The sequence below is a fragment of the Stegodyphus dumicola genome, chromosome X2 (assembly GCF_044657685.1).
Source record: "Stegodyphus dumicola isolate Sdum_Otavi_A_Nest chromosome X2, ASM4465768v1".
NCBI lineage: Eukaryota > Metazoa > Arthropoda > Arachnida > Araneae > Eresidae > Stegodyphus > Stegodyphus dumicola.
In genome coordinates, this window is record NC_140781.1 from 68,906,084 (window position 1) to 68,923,918 (window position 17,835).

At 32.3% G+C, this 17,835-nt stretch overlaps 1 protein-coding gene across 4 annotated transcripts in view; it reads right to left on the reverse strand.

Moving 5' to 3' along the window:
- Positions 1-2,390: 2,390 nt before the first annotated feature.
- Positions 2,391-17,835, reverse strand: part of LOC118191761 (uncharacterized) — a 72,187-nt gene continuing 56,742 nt past the window's right edge. For 3 of the 4 annotated variants that reach the window (XM_085809790.1, XM_085809791.1, XM_085809788.1), the window contains 4 exons: positions 11,663-11,689; positions 6,339-6,440; positions 4,226-4,286; positions 2,391-4,145 (listed from right to left, as the gene is read on the reverse strand). In XM_085809790.1, coding sequence (XP_085665916.1) covers positions 4,017-4,145; positions 4,226-4,286; positions 6,339-6,440; positions 11,663-11,689 — 319 coding nt within the window. In that variant the 3' untranslated portion in view covers positions 2,391-4,016. The remainder of the gene's footprint in view (positions 4,146-4,225; positions 4,287-6,338; positions 6,441-11,662; positions 11,690-17,835) is intronic. The other variant, XM_085809789.1, reaches the window with a different exon arrangement.

Below are 17,835 nucleotides of genomic sequence, written 5' to 3' on the forward strand. Positions count from 1 at the left end.
AACCACTTTTTCCTTAAATTTAAAACAATGTTGTCTACCTTTGGGGAAAACCTGTAGTCTGATAACAACACCTAAAACTATTCCTCAAGCTTTCAGAAAACAAGTCTTTAAACAAATTAACGGTTTATCACATGCCGGAATAAAGTCGACTAAAAAAATAATGACATCAAAACTCAGTTAGCCAGACATGAGGAAAGATATACAATTGTGGACACGAATCTGCATTCCTTGGCAAAGAACTAAAATCAGCTGGCATGCCAAAACAAAATTATGTGAGTTTCAAGTGCCACCAGGAAGATTTTTTTGTAATTCATATCGATCTCATAGGACCACTTCCTACATCCAAAGGGAATATTTATTTTCCTACTTGCATTGACAGATTTTTGAAATGGATGAAGGCAACTCCTTTAGATAACATTTCAGCTGATACTGTAGCAAGAGCTTTTTACAACTGGATTGTGCATTTCAGAACACCAAACAAACTCACTAAAATCATGGATCCCAATTTAAATATGACATATTACGAGCTTCATCCAATATCTGTGGCATCAATTTACAACATACTAATGCTTGCCACCCCTTGTGTAATGGCAAAGTCGAGTGCCTTCACAGAAAATTAAAAACAGGATCAAAAGCTCCCAACAACCTGTCTTGGACTGATACACTACCAACAGTACTTTTGGTTTGCATACAAATTATGCAAACCAAAAGTACTGTTGGTAGGGGATACAAATTATTCATTTATACATGTAGTTTATGGCCAGAGTCTCAGACTTTCTGGAGAATTTTTCAACAAGCCAAGTATCCAGACAGCATCAGAGACTTTTGTTAATACCTTCAGTCATTGCAGCAGATATTTGTAAATAAAATCTAAAAATGTTGTTATGTATTTCAGCGAACAACAGATCGGGTAACAAGAACCTCTGAAACGTCCTTATGATGGACCATTCACTGTCATTGATGGCAAAGATAAATATTTTACTATTAGCATAGAAAGAAAACATTTCAATATACCTCTTGATCGCTTGAAACCAGCTTATATTTTAGTGCAGGGGAATTCTCAGTTGACAAAACCTAACCCCAACAAATTGCACAACTCAAATTAAGTGGATCAAAAACATAACTCAAATTAAGTGGATCAAAAACATAACTCAAATTAAGTGGATCAAAAACATTCTCGTACACGTAGAACTATGTTTACTTATGAGATTTTAGGATTGTATCTAAATTCTGACAGTGGTTTAACACTGCAACACTAGTCACTCCCTATTTCTCCACTTTTGTAATGCAACTTAGTTACTGGTGGAGAGACTAATGTAGTGGCTCAGTTACTGAATGAGTACTAATTATTTTTAACTTTAAGTATTTTACATTTTTGCATGTGTTTAATTATTTTGTAAAATTAATGTTTTGTTAATATTAATATTTAATATGCTGAATGACAACAAGTAGTTATTCATCATTATTTGCTTTTGAATTTTGATTCTATTGCTATTGTTATTCAAAATAGCACCTCATTTTAATAGTTAAAAAATAAAGCAGTAAACTTAGCTATTCATTAGTGATTCTTGCTGCTCTAAATTATAATTCAGTTTGAATGCTGGTAGTCAAAACTACAGCAGCATAGCAGGACTTTGGGAGGGAAAGCCTATGTCTACCATAAAAAGAAGATGCATAACAGTATTCTACTAGAAGGTTATCTGAGTATGGTAAACCACATGACGGTCATCTGCCTAATCGGAGGGGGGAGGGAAATGAGCTTAGAGCAAACACCTGCAGAAGCACCATTACCTTGTAAAAGTACTGAAAAATGGATGCTGATTTGATTAAGATATTACTTTTAGCAGTAACACCTTTTATCCTGATGTAATATCCTTTGGGTTTCTGTTCATCTGCAACATTTCAGAGGACTAAGGATCAAGTTTTCCACAGAAAGGTAATCCTAAGCATTTTGTACTATTGAGAGGATTTTTTTGCCAAAAAAAAAATGTCTATTACACAAAGAATTCTACACACAGCTATTTTATACACCTGTAATTTGATATAATATAATTTCAACTAGAGAAACTTAACCCATTCAGAGTGTTAAATAGGAATTCGGAAAGCATTCTTTTAGTCCTCAGAAAGCTCAGATTTATTTTTAAAAAAGGAAGTCAATGTAATTTAACTATTAAATTTAACATATTGTTGGACCTGACTTCTTGACACTTGTATTTCATTTTCACATGGCAGTAGTACTTAAGCATATCCACTGAAACAAATTAGGACGGATAAATTCAGAAATAGATTTCATCATCTGGGAAAGGTGCAAATTCCAATAACATCTAGCAGCACAAAGTTAATAGTTTGAAAGAACCATGTAGTGACTCAAAAGAAACATTACACTATCATTTGTTTTAATGAAATACAAAACATTTATTTTTAACATCACTGTAAAGTTGTTAATATTTATAATCCACCAACATTTTTAATACAATTTTCATCTTGAAATGCAAGATTACAGAGATGCAGTGATGTGTATGAATCAATACCAAATATAGCTAGCTACTCTCCAAATGATTCTAGATTTTAAAAAACTTTATAACGTTTTTGAAATAAAAATTAGAAATCTCATTTTATTTCAAATTAAAATTTTATGGCAGTAATGCATAATGCTGATTACTTTATTACATTATAAACAATTTTCTAAAATAATAATTATTGGCACATGATTAGACAACTGAAATGTCACAGAAGAGAGAAATTAACAACAAAGTACAGAAGCATCTGAATTACTCAAATTTTAGAAATCAAAAGACAGTGAAAATTTGTTTATTTTGCTGGTATACATATTTAACTCACAAATGTTTATACTTCAATAACAAACTACAAAATTTACAGTACAAAATATATAACATCAAAGTGTTCTAAATTATACATTCTGAAAAGAACTACCAATCGCCTCAAAATGTGCTTTACTATATATATCTGTAAGCAAACAGAAATATTTTTCATTATAATCAATAATTTTTCCCTACTACTGAATTTTATGATTAGTTAAAAGATTTTGCATTATGTTAAATAAATACAACAAATCTCACAGAATGCTTCCATTTTTCTTACATATTTATTATTCAAGCCTACTTATATTTCATGCAATTTATGTTTGAACAAATTCTTACTCACAATGCTGAAATTCTAAGAAAGGTCTTGAGCAATATAATTCAGTATCTTATTACAGCATTCTGTTTAGCTTCTACCTTAAACTAGACTAGTCTCCATTAAAATTTCTGGATCCACTTTATGCGATAACAAACTAAACTCAGAAAAGTACAATAAGAATGTAGATGATTTATTTTACATTTAAGGTATTCATCAATTTTTACGATTCTCAGATATTTCCTGACATTAACAAACTATGGTTCAATCAGTTATCACAATGCAATACATAAAGAAATAGAACAAATCAGCATATCATTTTTGACAAACATAAGAATTCTAAAGGTAGTAAAAGTCTACTTATGAACTGATGAACTATTACTGATTCAAAGTGCAAGTAGATTAGAGTGAATGAAACCACTTTGCATTTTATGAAACTCTGTATTACATATATATATATTAATTAGCCCTATATTTAGTAAGTATATATCAGAAATAGACAGAATGCAATGTAGGTATTTCATAGCAATAAAAAAGAATTGTGAAACCCCATAGAATAAAATAATTAGCTACAATTTAAAAACAAACCACAAAAATTTATACATTTTATATAAACCATGTGTAATAAAAGAATGTTTCAGCATAATAGCTTATTTTCCCCCATATGTTTTCATACATATAAATGTAGTATGCAATTTTTTTTTTTTTGTGTTATGGCACCACTGATTAATAGCATTAATTTTTATTTTCAACAGTTTTAAAACATAAACACAAACATAACATGATTAAATCAAATTTACCAAATTATAAATAAAATATGGCAGAAATTGAAACTACAGATGATTCTACGTTTATATACAACAAGAGCAAAAATAGATTTATGGGATAGGACTCTTCTCTGGAATTATTGGAGTGCTAGCCGATGAGGCAGTGCCTCGCCTCTCTGAGGCATTTACTGCATCTTCAAAGTTGTACAGACTGGTGCTCCGAGGTGTCCCCATACGAGACTGTAAAAATTAATTTATTATAGTAACATGAAATATAAAAATCTCAATATCTTATAAAAACAGTTTTAAAATAAACTTACTCGAACATTCGTATAGGCAGACCCCATTCTTTCTTCAAATGAACGGAAAGTAGATGAATTTCTAAGAAATAAATATATATAAATTTATGTTAATCTTTACATACTACTCTAAATATTCAAAGCATATTACAGACTAAAAGGAAAAGAGGCATGTTACTTTGAAATTTAAAATTAGACAAAATTCAACCCAAGACTAATGTTGGTCTCACAGAAAAACTTATGCATTTTGAGGAACCTGTGACAGTCTTCTTTGAATTGTATATTTTTCCTGTAAAACCAAAATTAAGTTAAATTTTGCCTAGTTCCATACATACATACACACACAGACACATGTGTGTGTGTATAAATATGTAAGATATAACTAACCACGACGGCCGCTTTAAAAATAATTGGCAACCTCAAAAATAAGTATTTTAGATTTGATGGTGTTTCTCTAAATTCATCTGTTCTCCCAAATTCAAGATCCTTCCATGTTACATAACAACCTAAAATTAACCAATCACAGCTCAGCTGTACACCTAGTACTATAAATAACTAATAACTGTGTAGTCTCCCTCTCTTTTCGGCTGCCTGCTGACAGAGTGTCGCTCAGCCTCTGCTAGATATTTGCTATTAATTAAAATGCATTTGCATATCTGAAATTGTGTCTTTTAGTTTAGTGCTTAGCACCCCTAGTCTTCTACCAGTTATGTGTGAAGAAATTCGTCATTCAAGAATAAATGATGCTCAACTATCAAGCTGGTCGTGCTTCTTCTAAAATTCTATCCAATCATCCACTATGCCATTATGTCCAGTCATCTATGCAGAAGTTTTTTTGGCCATGACTAAACATGAATGGTTTTCATCTTTCGCCAAAAGTACAACATTATATATATATAATCAAAGATATAAGTAAACAAGTTAATCAATCGTAAATATATATATATATATATATATATCAATCACATGCCATCTGTGGACTAGAGGGTCTAGACTAGACCCTTAATATTTTAGACAGTAACATATTTATGTATAATTTTATCTAAAGTGCATTAAATGTAACATAATTTTATCTTTTTTAAAAGCATGCACCATTCAAGTGCAGTAGGGTTTTCAAGCAAATGAGACAAAATTAAGGTCCTCTATATTCTGGAATCTGAGGAGCTATGCAAGGAAGAATTAGCTGCATTTCACCTGTCCCCATAGCTCCCATCAGCCATGCTGTTAATTACTGGCAATAAGTCGTCAGAAATTTAAATGTTGACTCTTTTAAGGAAAATTAATTTTTCTGTGCTATATTTTATTCATCTTCATGAAAGGATTCCAGCGATACAGGAAAGAATTCATTGTAAAATATACAGGAACAGTTACTCAAAGTTGAAACTGTGGAGGGGGAAGCAGTAAAAAAAGGCTAGTCCCCAACAAGACATCATTATGGAACATGTCCAAGCAAAGTGTGAAGCCATTTTATGACAAAACACTGATCAACTGTCAGGATAACAACCATATTATCTTAATAGCTGAGTTTATTTTTTGGGGGGATAACATATTTTTGAAAGACAAAAAATAATTACAAAAGCTTGGTCCATTCCACATGTTCTCATTTGTAAAGACATGAAACATTATACCAACCATTCCACAGTGGAACACTTTGCAATTTCAAATGAGCAATAATATTCACTTAGCAGTACTCTGCTTTGCTGGTCTAGTGTTCTTTTTTAAATTAAAAGGTTTTAAATCAATTAAGTTTTTATGATATCAGTCAGATTAAAAAATTTATTACAGCATGACTGTTCTCATTTCCACTTTTATTCCAATTTTCACAAATTTATCGGTGCATATTATGCATAACTGTAATCATTATTCTTCACATTCAAGATACAATAAACTCTGCCATTAACAACCATCTCCTTACTGTGATCATTATTTATGAGAATATAAACAGCAGTATTGAATTTTACCTCTCTAACCAGACCATGGTGGCCTGCTTAGAGAGGATTATAATTTTCTGACATACTTAGTCTCCTTCGATAAAACCCATAACACGGCACTTATACACTAATATATATATAGATCACTTTTAATTATCAATGTTTAAATATCAGAAGTAAAAAAAAAAAACTTAATTTCATACTTCACTTCTCCCAACTTTTTAGTCATGCTGGCACCTAAAGACCCAAGAACAGATGACGTTCTTTCAGTCGCTGTCTTCAGAGTCTGACTAGTTCTTTGGTAACTAAATTTAAAAATCAAGCAGTCAAAAAATATTTTTTTACAATAGTATGCACATGAATACAAAATTTTCAGCAATGAAATGGAAATTTAGACTATAAAAATAAGCAATGAAAAAAAATCTGAAGTAAAAGATGCGTTACTCAGAATATAAAAAAAAAAATATTAATACAGCATAATGCTAAAACATTCAATAAATTATAATTCCACATTCTTTACTCAAGTTTCTGCTCCTATAACAATGGAGCATATATACATATGGAATGATGGAAAAAATTAATCAGGAAAATAGTTTTTGAGCATGCATCTATACAAAAATTCTTACATAAATTTTTTTTTGCAATTGAAGCAAGACACTACATGAAGCAATACCAACACAAAAAACAAACATACTAAGTTTATCATTTATTTACAAATTTATTTTAAACACTGTAGAGGCTGATCACACAAGTAAATATCACTAGAATGATTGGCTTTAATTCAGTAAATGAGTCAAATAGGGCAAGTTTTAAACTACAATTTTGGTCACACCTGTTTAAATAAACATACTCAGAACTAAAAAAATTATATAGAAAGAAATGCAAACTAGGATAACATTTGCAAAAAAATATGGTTATCATGCATTCAAAATTTAAAAATTCAGGAGCCAGTAGATCAACTGACTGCTCATCTAGAAGATTTAACCAAAGGTCAATGCCTTGATGAGGAACAGGAGTGGCAACATACTGAGCCTAAAGTGTCAGAACTGCAGTGCTGAAAGTCACATACGAATAAACTGTAGAACACCAAAGCTAGAAAATCAGACCACTTCCCAGCAAGGATGCAGAAAAAAAAACAGTGACCATCTTGCAAAGCAGAGGCTGCCACGTAATGAGAAGCCCCATTTTAAGGCATTTCTAGTTTCTCTAATGATTGGCAACAGTAACTGACATTTCATCATGGAACATATCAATGGAGTTTCTTGCAACATGACCATTAATACTGCAGCCAAATTTACCATCATCTGGAAAGATTTGGCTTAAGAACTGGAAGGTAAACTCATTTGGACGGCATCCTGCGGTATCCTCCAGACTGCGTCCAAGCATAAAATCAACATTGAATGAAAATTAAACATTATGCTATGTTTGGAAGTGCCATCTACCATCACATGGCATATGTGGAAAATATTACCGACCTCTGCATACTCGGATTAGACTTTCTACGGGAATTTAGTTTTTCCTTGGACTTTAAAAATTAAGAACTACATAGTGCCTCTGAGGATGTAACCCTGTTTGGAATTAAAAATGAAGATTTAAATCTGTCCACTAAATCATAGCTCAAAACAATATCACAGTAGCAGCAAGAACATAAGTTTTACTTCCTGAATCCATAGCTGGAAACAGAAATTTCAGGTATGGCATAATATCCTATGAACTGTAACAGCCCGAAAGAAGTACTAGTTGCATCAGCACTTGCTGACCTATTGAGGACTCTCATCCCAGTGAGACTTGCCAACGTATATCATTAGGCTAAAGTCATTAAGAAATGCTAAGTAGTTGCAGCATGTTGCAGTGACCTGCATTAAACAAACGAATAGTTCTCCACAGTCTGCCTTCAGAGAGCCTAACATTTGAGTTACTGCAGCATGCACAACTAAGCGATGAAGGGAGAAATGCTGCAACTGCAGAATGCCCAACTCAGCTATGAAGGGAGAAATGCTGCAGATTTTTATATTCAAGATTTCTTCTGCTCATCTTCTGACGTACATCTAAATAGTCTGTCTGACACAGCTGAAAATTGATGCAGGCGATTAATCATCCACCAATCAAGCAACATCCAAGACATCTACCGATTGCTAAACAAAAAGAGGTAGAAAAACTGCTAAAGAACATGCAAGAAAGCAACATTATCCAGCTTTTGGCAAGTCCTTGCATCTCTCCTATCGTCCTAGTCAGAAAGAAAAGCGGTTCAACTAGGTTTTGCACTATCACCGGTTCAAATAGGTTACAAAGAAAGGCAGCTAGCTATCCTCTTCTGAGAACTGACGATAATTTCACACTCTTTCTCGAATGAAGCGATTTCCACACTTCATTTACAGAGTGGATATTGACAAATAGATATACACCTTAATGGCCCAGAAAGGACGACTCTGGCAGTTCAAAGTGATGCTGTTTGGATTATGTAATGCACCAGGCAATGTTCGACCACCGCATGGAGACCATGCTCAGAGGTCATCGCTACGAAGCCCGTCTGATATACTGGATCATCGTTGGGAAAACTTTTGAAAAGTATTTAGAAAATCCTAAAAAGATGATTAAAAAATGAAAGAAGCCAATCTAAAGTTAAGTCCTGCCACCCATATATTATTACATAGCAGCCTAACAGGAGGCCAATTCGGAATAATGAAGACTTTGCACAGATTTCAAGAGAGCTTCTACTGAAGCAATGGATCCCTGCATAAGCTGCTGATGACAACAAATATATTATCATTTATTACTTCACCAAGTGTCCTGAAGCATATTTAAATTTAAATTAAACTAAATTTAAAATCAAGTTCATCGCCTGAGAACTACATTCAAGATCTCCAGACACGGTTTGTAGTGATGCACAGTTTTGCTTGAGAAAGAGTCAACTTGGTGATGGAAATGATGAAGACATGTATGAGAAGAAAGTTACAGGACATCAATTCAACGAACGTGACAAGGTATGGTAGTTGAATCTGATTAGACGGAAAGGACTTCTTCTAAACTACAGTCCCCTTGAGACGGTCCTTATACAGTCCTAAATTGGGGGTATGTCATCGTAGTTCAGATTCAGAAGTCATTATATTATTACAATAGCATAGCCTCTTACTATGGCCATAGTACACAGACTCCATACTGTACATAATGAAAACAGAATATTAAGACCATGGTCCTGTTTGTTTATAAATTTACGCATTTATTTATTAAGAGCATTTGATTTGTTTTATGAAACTATTGTTTTGGTATTGCACCAATTTTCTTTAGTTGAAAGTATGGCTTCCTCTCGAAGGATTGCATAGCCTGGGACGTGTAGTCCTTGGGAAGGGGCAATGTTATGAATTTTGTAGATATGTAAATAATTTTAGTGAAATTATATTTGAAATTTAGTATTTTTTTATAACATAACAAGAAAATCTAAGGAAACAAAGCTCAGGTTACCACTCAAACAGGAGAAGGAAATTCCCTGACTTTTCCAGGTTTACCAGGTGTGTTTTAAGAAAATTCCACTCTATCAGCATAATGGCGTTTGCTGTGCTGAGAGGTAAATTAATTATGGTACCACTTGAAAACACAAAAATTTGAAAATCACATATGATGAATCACTTTCTTAAAGCATTACTATTATAACTATAATCACAGTTGTTTTCTCTACTGAAGATTAAGAATGTGCCTAATCTGGATTAAAAAAATGTCTTTTTGGGGGATATTTTGCAGCTAAGCGAAAGAAAGAAATCTACTTAATGATATTTTTAAACAAATTCAGGTATTTTACATTTATTTAGCAGCATACATTAAGCAAAAAATATGTGCATTAAATTTCGTAATGATATGTCATCATACTGCAAGAATTAGTTGCAGGAGTATGTTAGAGAAAATTGCCTAAAATTTGAAAGGATTATTAACTCATAATAAATGCATTTAAAAGGAAGAAACAACATTAAATGATATGAATAACATTAAAATAAAGTTAATTACTTAAAAATTGAATTACAACAACCAACAATATTTTGGCGGATATAGTTAGTTATATTAAATGGTTAGCCTAGATGACTGCTTACTATTTTTTTATTTTACTTCAAAATGACAAATAAGGCATTTGTGTTAAGATAAAAAAAGAGTTAAAAGTTTTTGTGGGAAAATCCTAGTATACAGTACATCATCCTTGGCACGATTTTGAAAATTGTCTCCAACACCAAAGTGACCCGTTTACTGCTCATTATAACGTTGCCAAATCCTGCTTGTACTATATACTGGAATTGAATCAACTTTGTTTTATATGAGAATGAAAAGGCATTTTCTTTTATTCAACATGCACTGAAAATATGGATGCGAATCTCTCGATGTTACTGAAAACCAAAGTTGGTGAAAACTTGCTTTGCCTTTCTAAAAGACAATCTGATTGGAGCTGTGAAAACTGACTTTACATCAGTTGCCTGAATGACGCTCATGCAATACATAATTTGTCAAGAAAAGTGATCACTTCTAACATTGGTGTAAAAATTGATTTTTGGGGTGAATACCGTAGGAAATTCCCCAACTTTTAAAGATTTTGATTAAAATATTTAAATTCCCTGATTTTTCCCTGACTTTTTTAGTTAATTTTTGAATTCCCTGACTTTCTCCGGTTTTTCAGGTAGTGTAGCAACCCTGAAAGCTTTACCAGAAAAGTAAGAATACAGGAGCAAATCTACTTAACATTCTGGTCTGGTCCCTTTATAACTGTAACTGGTGTTTCTGTATGCAACTGTAACTGTATTCAGCCCTTGTATGCCTTCCAGTAATTTCGAGAAATGGAAAATACTAGAGACTTCTCGGTGGCCTGGGGAAAACTATATAAGACCAGAGAAAGCATCAGTTTCTGAGTTGGTTAGTTTAGCGTGAGTTCAGAGTATTGAGATACCTGTGTTAGCTTCATACTTTAGATGTTTTTTTTGCACTGCACTGTGTTTAACGTTCTTCGCAGTTTGAACTGTAACTACTGAGTGTATTCTGTGATACTGTGAAGAGCTGTACGAGTAGTTTTTGTAATGTTTCAGAACTGACAACTGTTTCTTTTAGTAAAATAAATTTTATCAAGCAATCATCGGTTCTCTGTGCATCAATCTATTATAAGCCTGTACAGACACAACAATATATATATATATATATATATATTAATTCCATAAAACACAGAAACCATAATTCCATAAAACACAAACACTTTTATATACAGCACAATTTAAGCACTGCATGCATAAAAGCTTATATGCAACACATAACTTTTAATGGTGTGTCTAAATGTGCATAAAAGCAAAGTTTTAAGCATAAGAATTTATTTTGCTTTAGGTTTGAGATCTATTAAAATTTTCAATGAAATAACATATAAATATGCCAAGCTTAAAAATAAGAATATAACAACAGCAATACACAGAAAAAGGAAGATAATTTACAATTTAGAAATTTATAACAAAAAAAAAAAAAAAAAAAAAAAAAAAAATATAATAACAGTATTGCAGACACATACGCTGTGGAGCTAAATAATCCAGGAAGGCTTTAAAGAAAAGAAACACACATTATTCCATTGCAGCATCATTTGAAAAAAAGAAATTTTACAGATAAAGCATGATACTTCACTCAGATTTTACATAATGACTAACTAAAAAGCAAATGACAACATTTGCAGTGCTGTAATGATATACAGCATAAAATATGTGTGGGGGGGGGGGGGAGGAATAAGAAAAAAAATATTTAAAGGCCAGTTTACATCTGTCAAAGCAGCTCGTAGCGAACCGCTCGTCTGGGCGTTTCGAACCGAGTGAACGGACCTGTACTCTGATAAGATTGTTTACACCAATCAGAGTGGACTGACAACTCGCATCCGTTTGTTTACGAAATGGATACCAACGTCGCAGCTGCAGGAAAGAATATGCATTGAACATGCATGAAGTCTGCGAAGCAGTTTCAAATGAATTAATTTCTGCTCTTGGGAGGAGAAAAAAAAAAAAAAAAAAAAAAAAAAAAAAAAGAAGAAGAAGAAAAAATGGGTACGTGATTGGGTAGCTTGCCGCGATGAATTAGGAGTATCAAATAAACTATTAAATGAATTTCGGACGAGAATGTCCAAAGTTACAAAAACGTTATTACATATTAGATACAAGAATTTAAAAGAAGCTTAGTTTGAGAGAAGTTATTTAGTCAACTGTGGTTACTGAAATTCAAATTAACAAAGTTTTCCTACTATATACAACTGTTTATTTACACCTTATTAATCATTTACAAAATAATATAAAAGTAATAATTTGTTTTATTATTTATTAATAGAAAGAATATATTTATTCATCCAGAATCCACAGAATCAGTAGCTCTCTGTGCATGAATTAATTATGCAGAGTTCTGACTGGAACTGTGTTATTTCTAGAGAAGAATGCAAAATTAACACATGGAATATTTATTCAAAGCTACCATTAACACGACAGAAGTAAACTGTATAATATCTACCTAATTATTCAGAAAATCTTAAATAAATAAAGTAGCAAAAAACTTGGGAGCATTATGTATATTACCACAGGTAAAAGAATATATATTATGACATAGTTAAAAGAGGAAGATATTTATCGTAAATTGTTACTTTTGGATCCTACTGAAATTGTATTTCTGGACAACACAGAAAGTGATATCAACAAAATTAATAATGGGTAAATACAATGATTATACTTTACTTTTAAAATGCTAAAACGGATAGTTTAAGAAGATCAGAATTCATCTCGCATAATTTGTATAAACCTTAATACACCTTCAGTACTTGCACTCACACATCCAAGCTGAACATGTTTCACATCCAAGCTGAATTGTAACGAATTATAGCCCAGAATGTTTTTATACAAAGCAAGAAATTTAAATATCCCCAATAAAACACATCTATATATCTTTTTCATAATTTTTTTTATTTTTATAGTTTATCATATATTTATTGCATCCTCATGTAGGGATGCTTGTAGAAAAATGAATATAAGCTCACATAATTATAGAAGTAAAACACTTCATAAGATGCGTATGCATTAAAAAATGCCATGGTTTGGCTATCGCTTAATCTCGGATTATAGAACTCACTGTCACGACGTCCCTGCGAACGCTGCTCGGAGTAACTGCCCGGAGAGATTTTTCAACAGGTTCAAAGTAGAAACGGAAGCGCTGACTCATCTCCCCTACGTTTGTACTCTGTCGAAGTGAGCGTTTACATTGTCAAAGTAATCGTAAGGAGCGACTCGCTCCGAGCTGCTCTGACAGGTGTAAACTGACCTTAAGTCATATAATCTTTACATTGAATAATACAGCCACATTATTTTTAATGGAAAAAACAATTAGTATGTTTTGCAATACATTTTCCATTTAAACACTTAATAAAATGCCTCTGTTACTATCAACTCCCTTAATCATGTTAGTACAACATAACGCAAAACTCTACATAAATTTTTGTTTTGAAATGCATTGAGAAAATACTATATACTTGGACAGAATTGAAGCTCTTAGGTAGAACCATTATGTGCCCTACCATGCAGTCAATGGTTCTACTGTACACTATTTACTGGCACTGCTGTTAAAAATTAATATATAAAGACAGCTATACAATGAACAGTGAAAATTCCATTGAGGATAATTTATGATAATTACATGCTACTGAAAACAATCTGCTGTGCAGGTATTTGCATATTGAACATGCAAATAAGATAAATGTGAGCAGTAGCAAAAGGAAATATGTTTGACAACATTAACATATGTTGGTTAACCTTCCAGCACACATGCTTGGCAATTTTACGCGAGCACGCGTGCATCGTATTTTTTACGACATCCGTTATTTTACCTTTTTTGGCACGAAAAACGACAGAAATGAATGAATATTGATAATAAATTTGTTAAGGAATAAAATATTAATCTTATTATTGCAAAATACAAATGATACCACATTCAAATATAAGTAAATTACTTTTAAGTTCTTAAGTTAGTGAGATGGAAATGCAATGATGTATTTCATTATAGAAAGTTTTAAATTAATTGTTTAATAATTATATTTTAAAATAGAACCTAATTTTAATATTCACCTTGGTAGGAAAAAAAGTAAGTTTAGCATTACTTACTTGTGCAAGGTAATTTACTTCTTACTGGTTACAAAAACACACTTTAAACTAACTTTAATGCTTTTATTTATTTCTAAAAAATAGAAATAAAAGAAAATAAGGAATGGAAATCTCTATCGTTCTCCCATCCAAAGGTTTCCTTGTATGGAAATCGCTATTGTTCTCCCAAAGGTTTCCTTGTCTTCCTTTTCTTCATCAGATAATTCTTGAAGAATCCAAGCAAAATCAGCTGGTTGCACATATTTTTTTGCCATGAAAACCGATATAAAATTTACAGAGCCAAATGTATTAAAATTAAAATATTACATGGCAATTAATGACACAAAATTACAAAATATTTGAGAAAAAAAAATTTTCTGAATTTTAAAACACGACCACGCACGAGTCGTAACTTTTCTGAAAAAGCTGCCATGTAGCACAAAAGCCCAGTTAAAAAAAAAAAAAAAAAAAAAAAGTCAAATGACTTCCTGTTGCCACATTCCATGATGTGGGGAAGGGTAGAAAGGAGGAACAGAAATGACCTTCAGACGTCTCAGCTTTGATATGCGAAAAATGTGCATTAAAAACTGAATTTGTTGTAAATTTTGCGCTTACGCACGTGGTGGAAGGTTAAGTATAAAGTTTGGAGTAGTTAGCTCAGAAAGACATCACTTAAATTATAGATTCCCAAAGTGGTTTATACAGACCGTGAGGGGGGTCTACTCCAATCTGCAAAGGGTCGATGTCTATGAAAGAAAAAATAGGGCTCACAACATTGGATCCTATTTAAAAAGGTTATCACAAAATTTAGGTGTTCTGTAAATGCCATAATCAAGGTTCAAAACAGGAATAACTCAAATAAGAGAAAGAAATTCCCTGACTTTTCCAGATGTGTTTTAAGAAAAGTCCAGTCTAGCTGTGCAATAGACATTGGCTGTGCTGACGATAAATTAATTATGGTACCACTTGAAAAACAAAAATTTGCTAATTACATATGACTTTAATAAAAAATTACTTTTGAATTCCCAAAGTACTACTGTTATAACTACAATAATAGTTGCTCTGCTCAGTAACTTTCAAATCAAGTTTTTGACAAGCTAAGAAAACTTGCTATATAATAGTTACATTCTAAACCAACATAGCAATCAGTTGGATCGCAAAATTAGTTAAGTAAAAGTAAATTCCCTTTTTAATTACACGAAAAGAGTACATAATACCAGAAGTGACTGTGAGTGCATCTGAAATATTTGCAGTCTCACTCACTCTGGAAATACATTTATAATGAATGTCAGCACAAATAAAATTAGTTAAAAGTACAACTTAAAAACTAATTTTACATGTATAAAAGCATATACTTACAAAAGTAATTAAATAACAATTCACTTCATCTAAGTAAGAACAAAATCAGAAATGTTTTTCCACCATTAATTGTGGAATGACAGCTTTATTGTTTTAATAAGTACTACAAATAAATTCTGGTGTGGAAGTTATTGCTCATAAACTGGTAAAGGGGAAACAGTTATATCTATCGAATTAAAAAATAAAAAAATTCCAAACAATCACCTCTGTAATATTACAACAATTGTGAAATTCTGAAATGTCAAAAAAGCAGTTTAGAAGTCAATAGAATTTTGATGAAAAACTTTTAACATAAGCACATATAATACAAATTAAATGCAATTTTTTATTAGAATTGAAGGGGGAAAACATTTAGAGTATTTAAACAAAACATTAGTAGAAAAATGGTAAAAAAAAATTAGCACAAAACTATATTGGTTGTTTTAATTCTGCAGTTTGTAAATGAATTGAAGAAACATATCTGTTCAACTTTTTTTTGACTCAAAAATTTTAATCCATGCTTGTGCTTTCCTTTTGTCCGATAAATTTTTTAAAAAAAATTTTCATTATCACATAGCTTTTTATCTTTGAGTACTTGACTGTAGTTATATTAGAATTGGGATTTTAACAAAAGTTTCCTGCCACTGCAAATATTATATGTGCAAACAGTTTGTGTTGGCGTGTTTAATCATATTTTTTGCATTTGAAAGAGACTTGTTATAGAACACTGTGTTGCGGAATTTTCAAAAAAATATCATTATCATTAAGTACGAGGTGTCTGAAATGGAACTATCATGCCAGTTCTGTTGAAAAAGGTCAGTTCCAGAATGTCGCTAAATCATGAGTACAGCTTTAGGTACAAATGTTGTATCATATGACACTGTAAAGGTTTGGTACAGAAAGTTCAAAGCAAGGACTATGACATTAAAGAAGCAGAGCACTCTGGCTGGCATACTGATGTTGATGTGACCCGCCTGCAAGAACCTGTGGAAGAAGATCAGTACACAACCACTCGAGAGCTTGCTAAGGAGATAGCTGTCAGTGCCATGTCCATTAGTCGTGCTATGCATCCCATAAAATTGACATATAAGTTCAATCGCTGGGTGCTGACTCAAGCAGATAAAGACAGACGTGTTAAGATCCGCTTGAATATCAATGCAAGGACAAAACTCTGGACTGGATCATCACTTGTGATGAAAAGTGGATGTACTTCAACAACACAGGCCGAAAAGGTGGTTTGTCTGTGCCCAATGAGCTCGTCGGACAGTCACCAAGCCCAAGTTGGCTAACAAAAGGATAATGTTTTGTATCTTCTAGGATTGCTGTGGTATTATCCACAAAGAGTATGTGGAAAAAGGTAAAACCTTCAACAGTAAGGTGTACAGTGAGATGCTAGTCCGTGCTAATGCTGCTATCAACGAAAAATGTCAAACTGAGTTTCAGGACAAAGAGGTAATGTTCTATCAAGATAAGGCAAGACCACATATGTCTGCATTCACTGGCTGGATTCTATATGGACTCGACTGGGATCTTTTGGGATCGACTGGGACCCACCATATAGTCCTGAAATCACTCCTTTGGACTTCTATCTTTTTTCACACCTGGAGCTACATCGTGCTGGTGTTATCTTCCATTGCACACAGGACATCCGAAATGAGGTTGAACTGTTTTTGAACTCGCAGCCACCAAGTTTCTGAGCCAAAGGCTTTGAAAAACTACCATAATGGTGGCAGAAAATCATACAATTTGGTGGGGATTACTATCTGCAGTAAAGGTTCTGCTTTTATTTTTTTTTCTAACTTTATTAATCTTTAACTGCTGTGACAATTTTTTCGGCATAATTACTGTGAGCGGTCTTGCAGACCACTTTTAAGAAACGCGCAAAAATATATACTTTTATGCCTTTTTTAGGAAAGTTATAGATGCTTTATGCATATCTATGGAATTCTAATTCATTTAAATCAATATATTTTAAATATAAATAATTTAATTTTACGTGATTTAATTCATATAAAAAATGACTATTTTCTCCGTTTTAAAGAATAAAAATTTTATTAAGCATGCAAGAAAATGTGTGATTTACTGTGAATTAAAACACAAATCTACAAAAATGAATTTAATTATAAATTATTCATTATATTAGTATACCTTTGTTTACAAGAATGAATCATAAGATGATACGCAGTTGAAACACATTTTTGACAGCACTGAAGACACACTGGTCCCTTGCATTCTAGCCATTTGT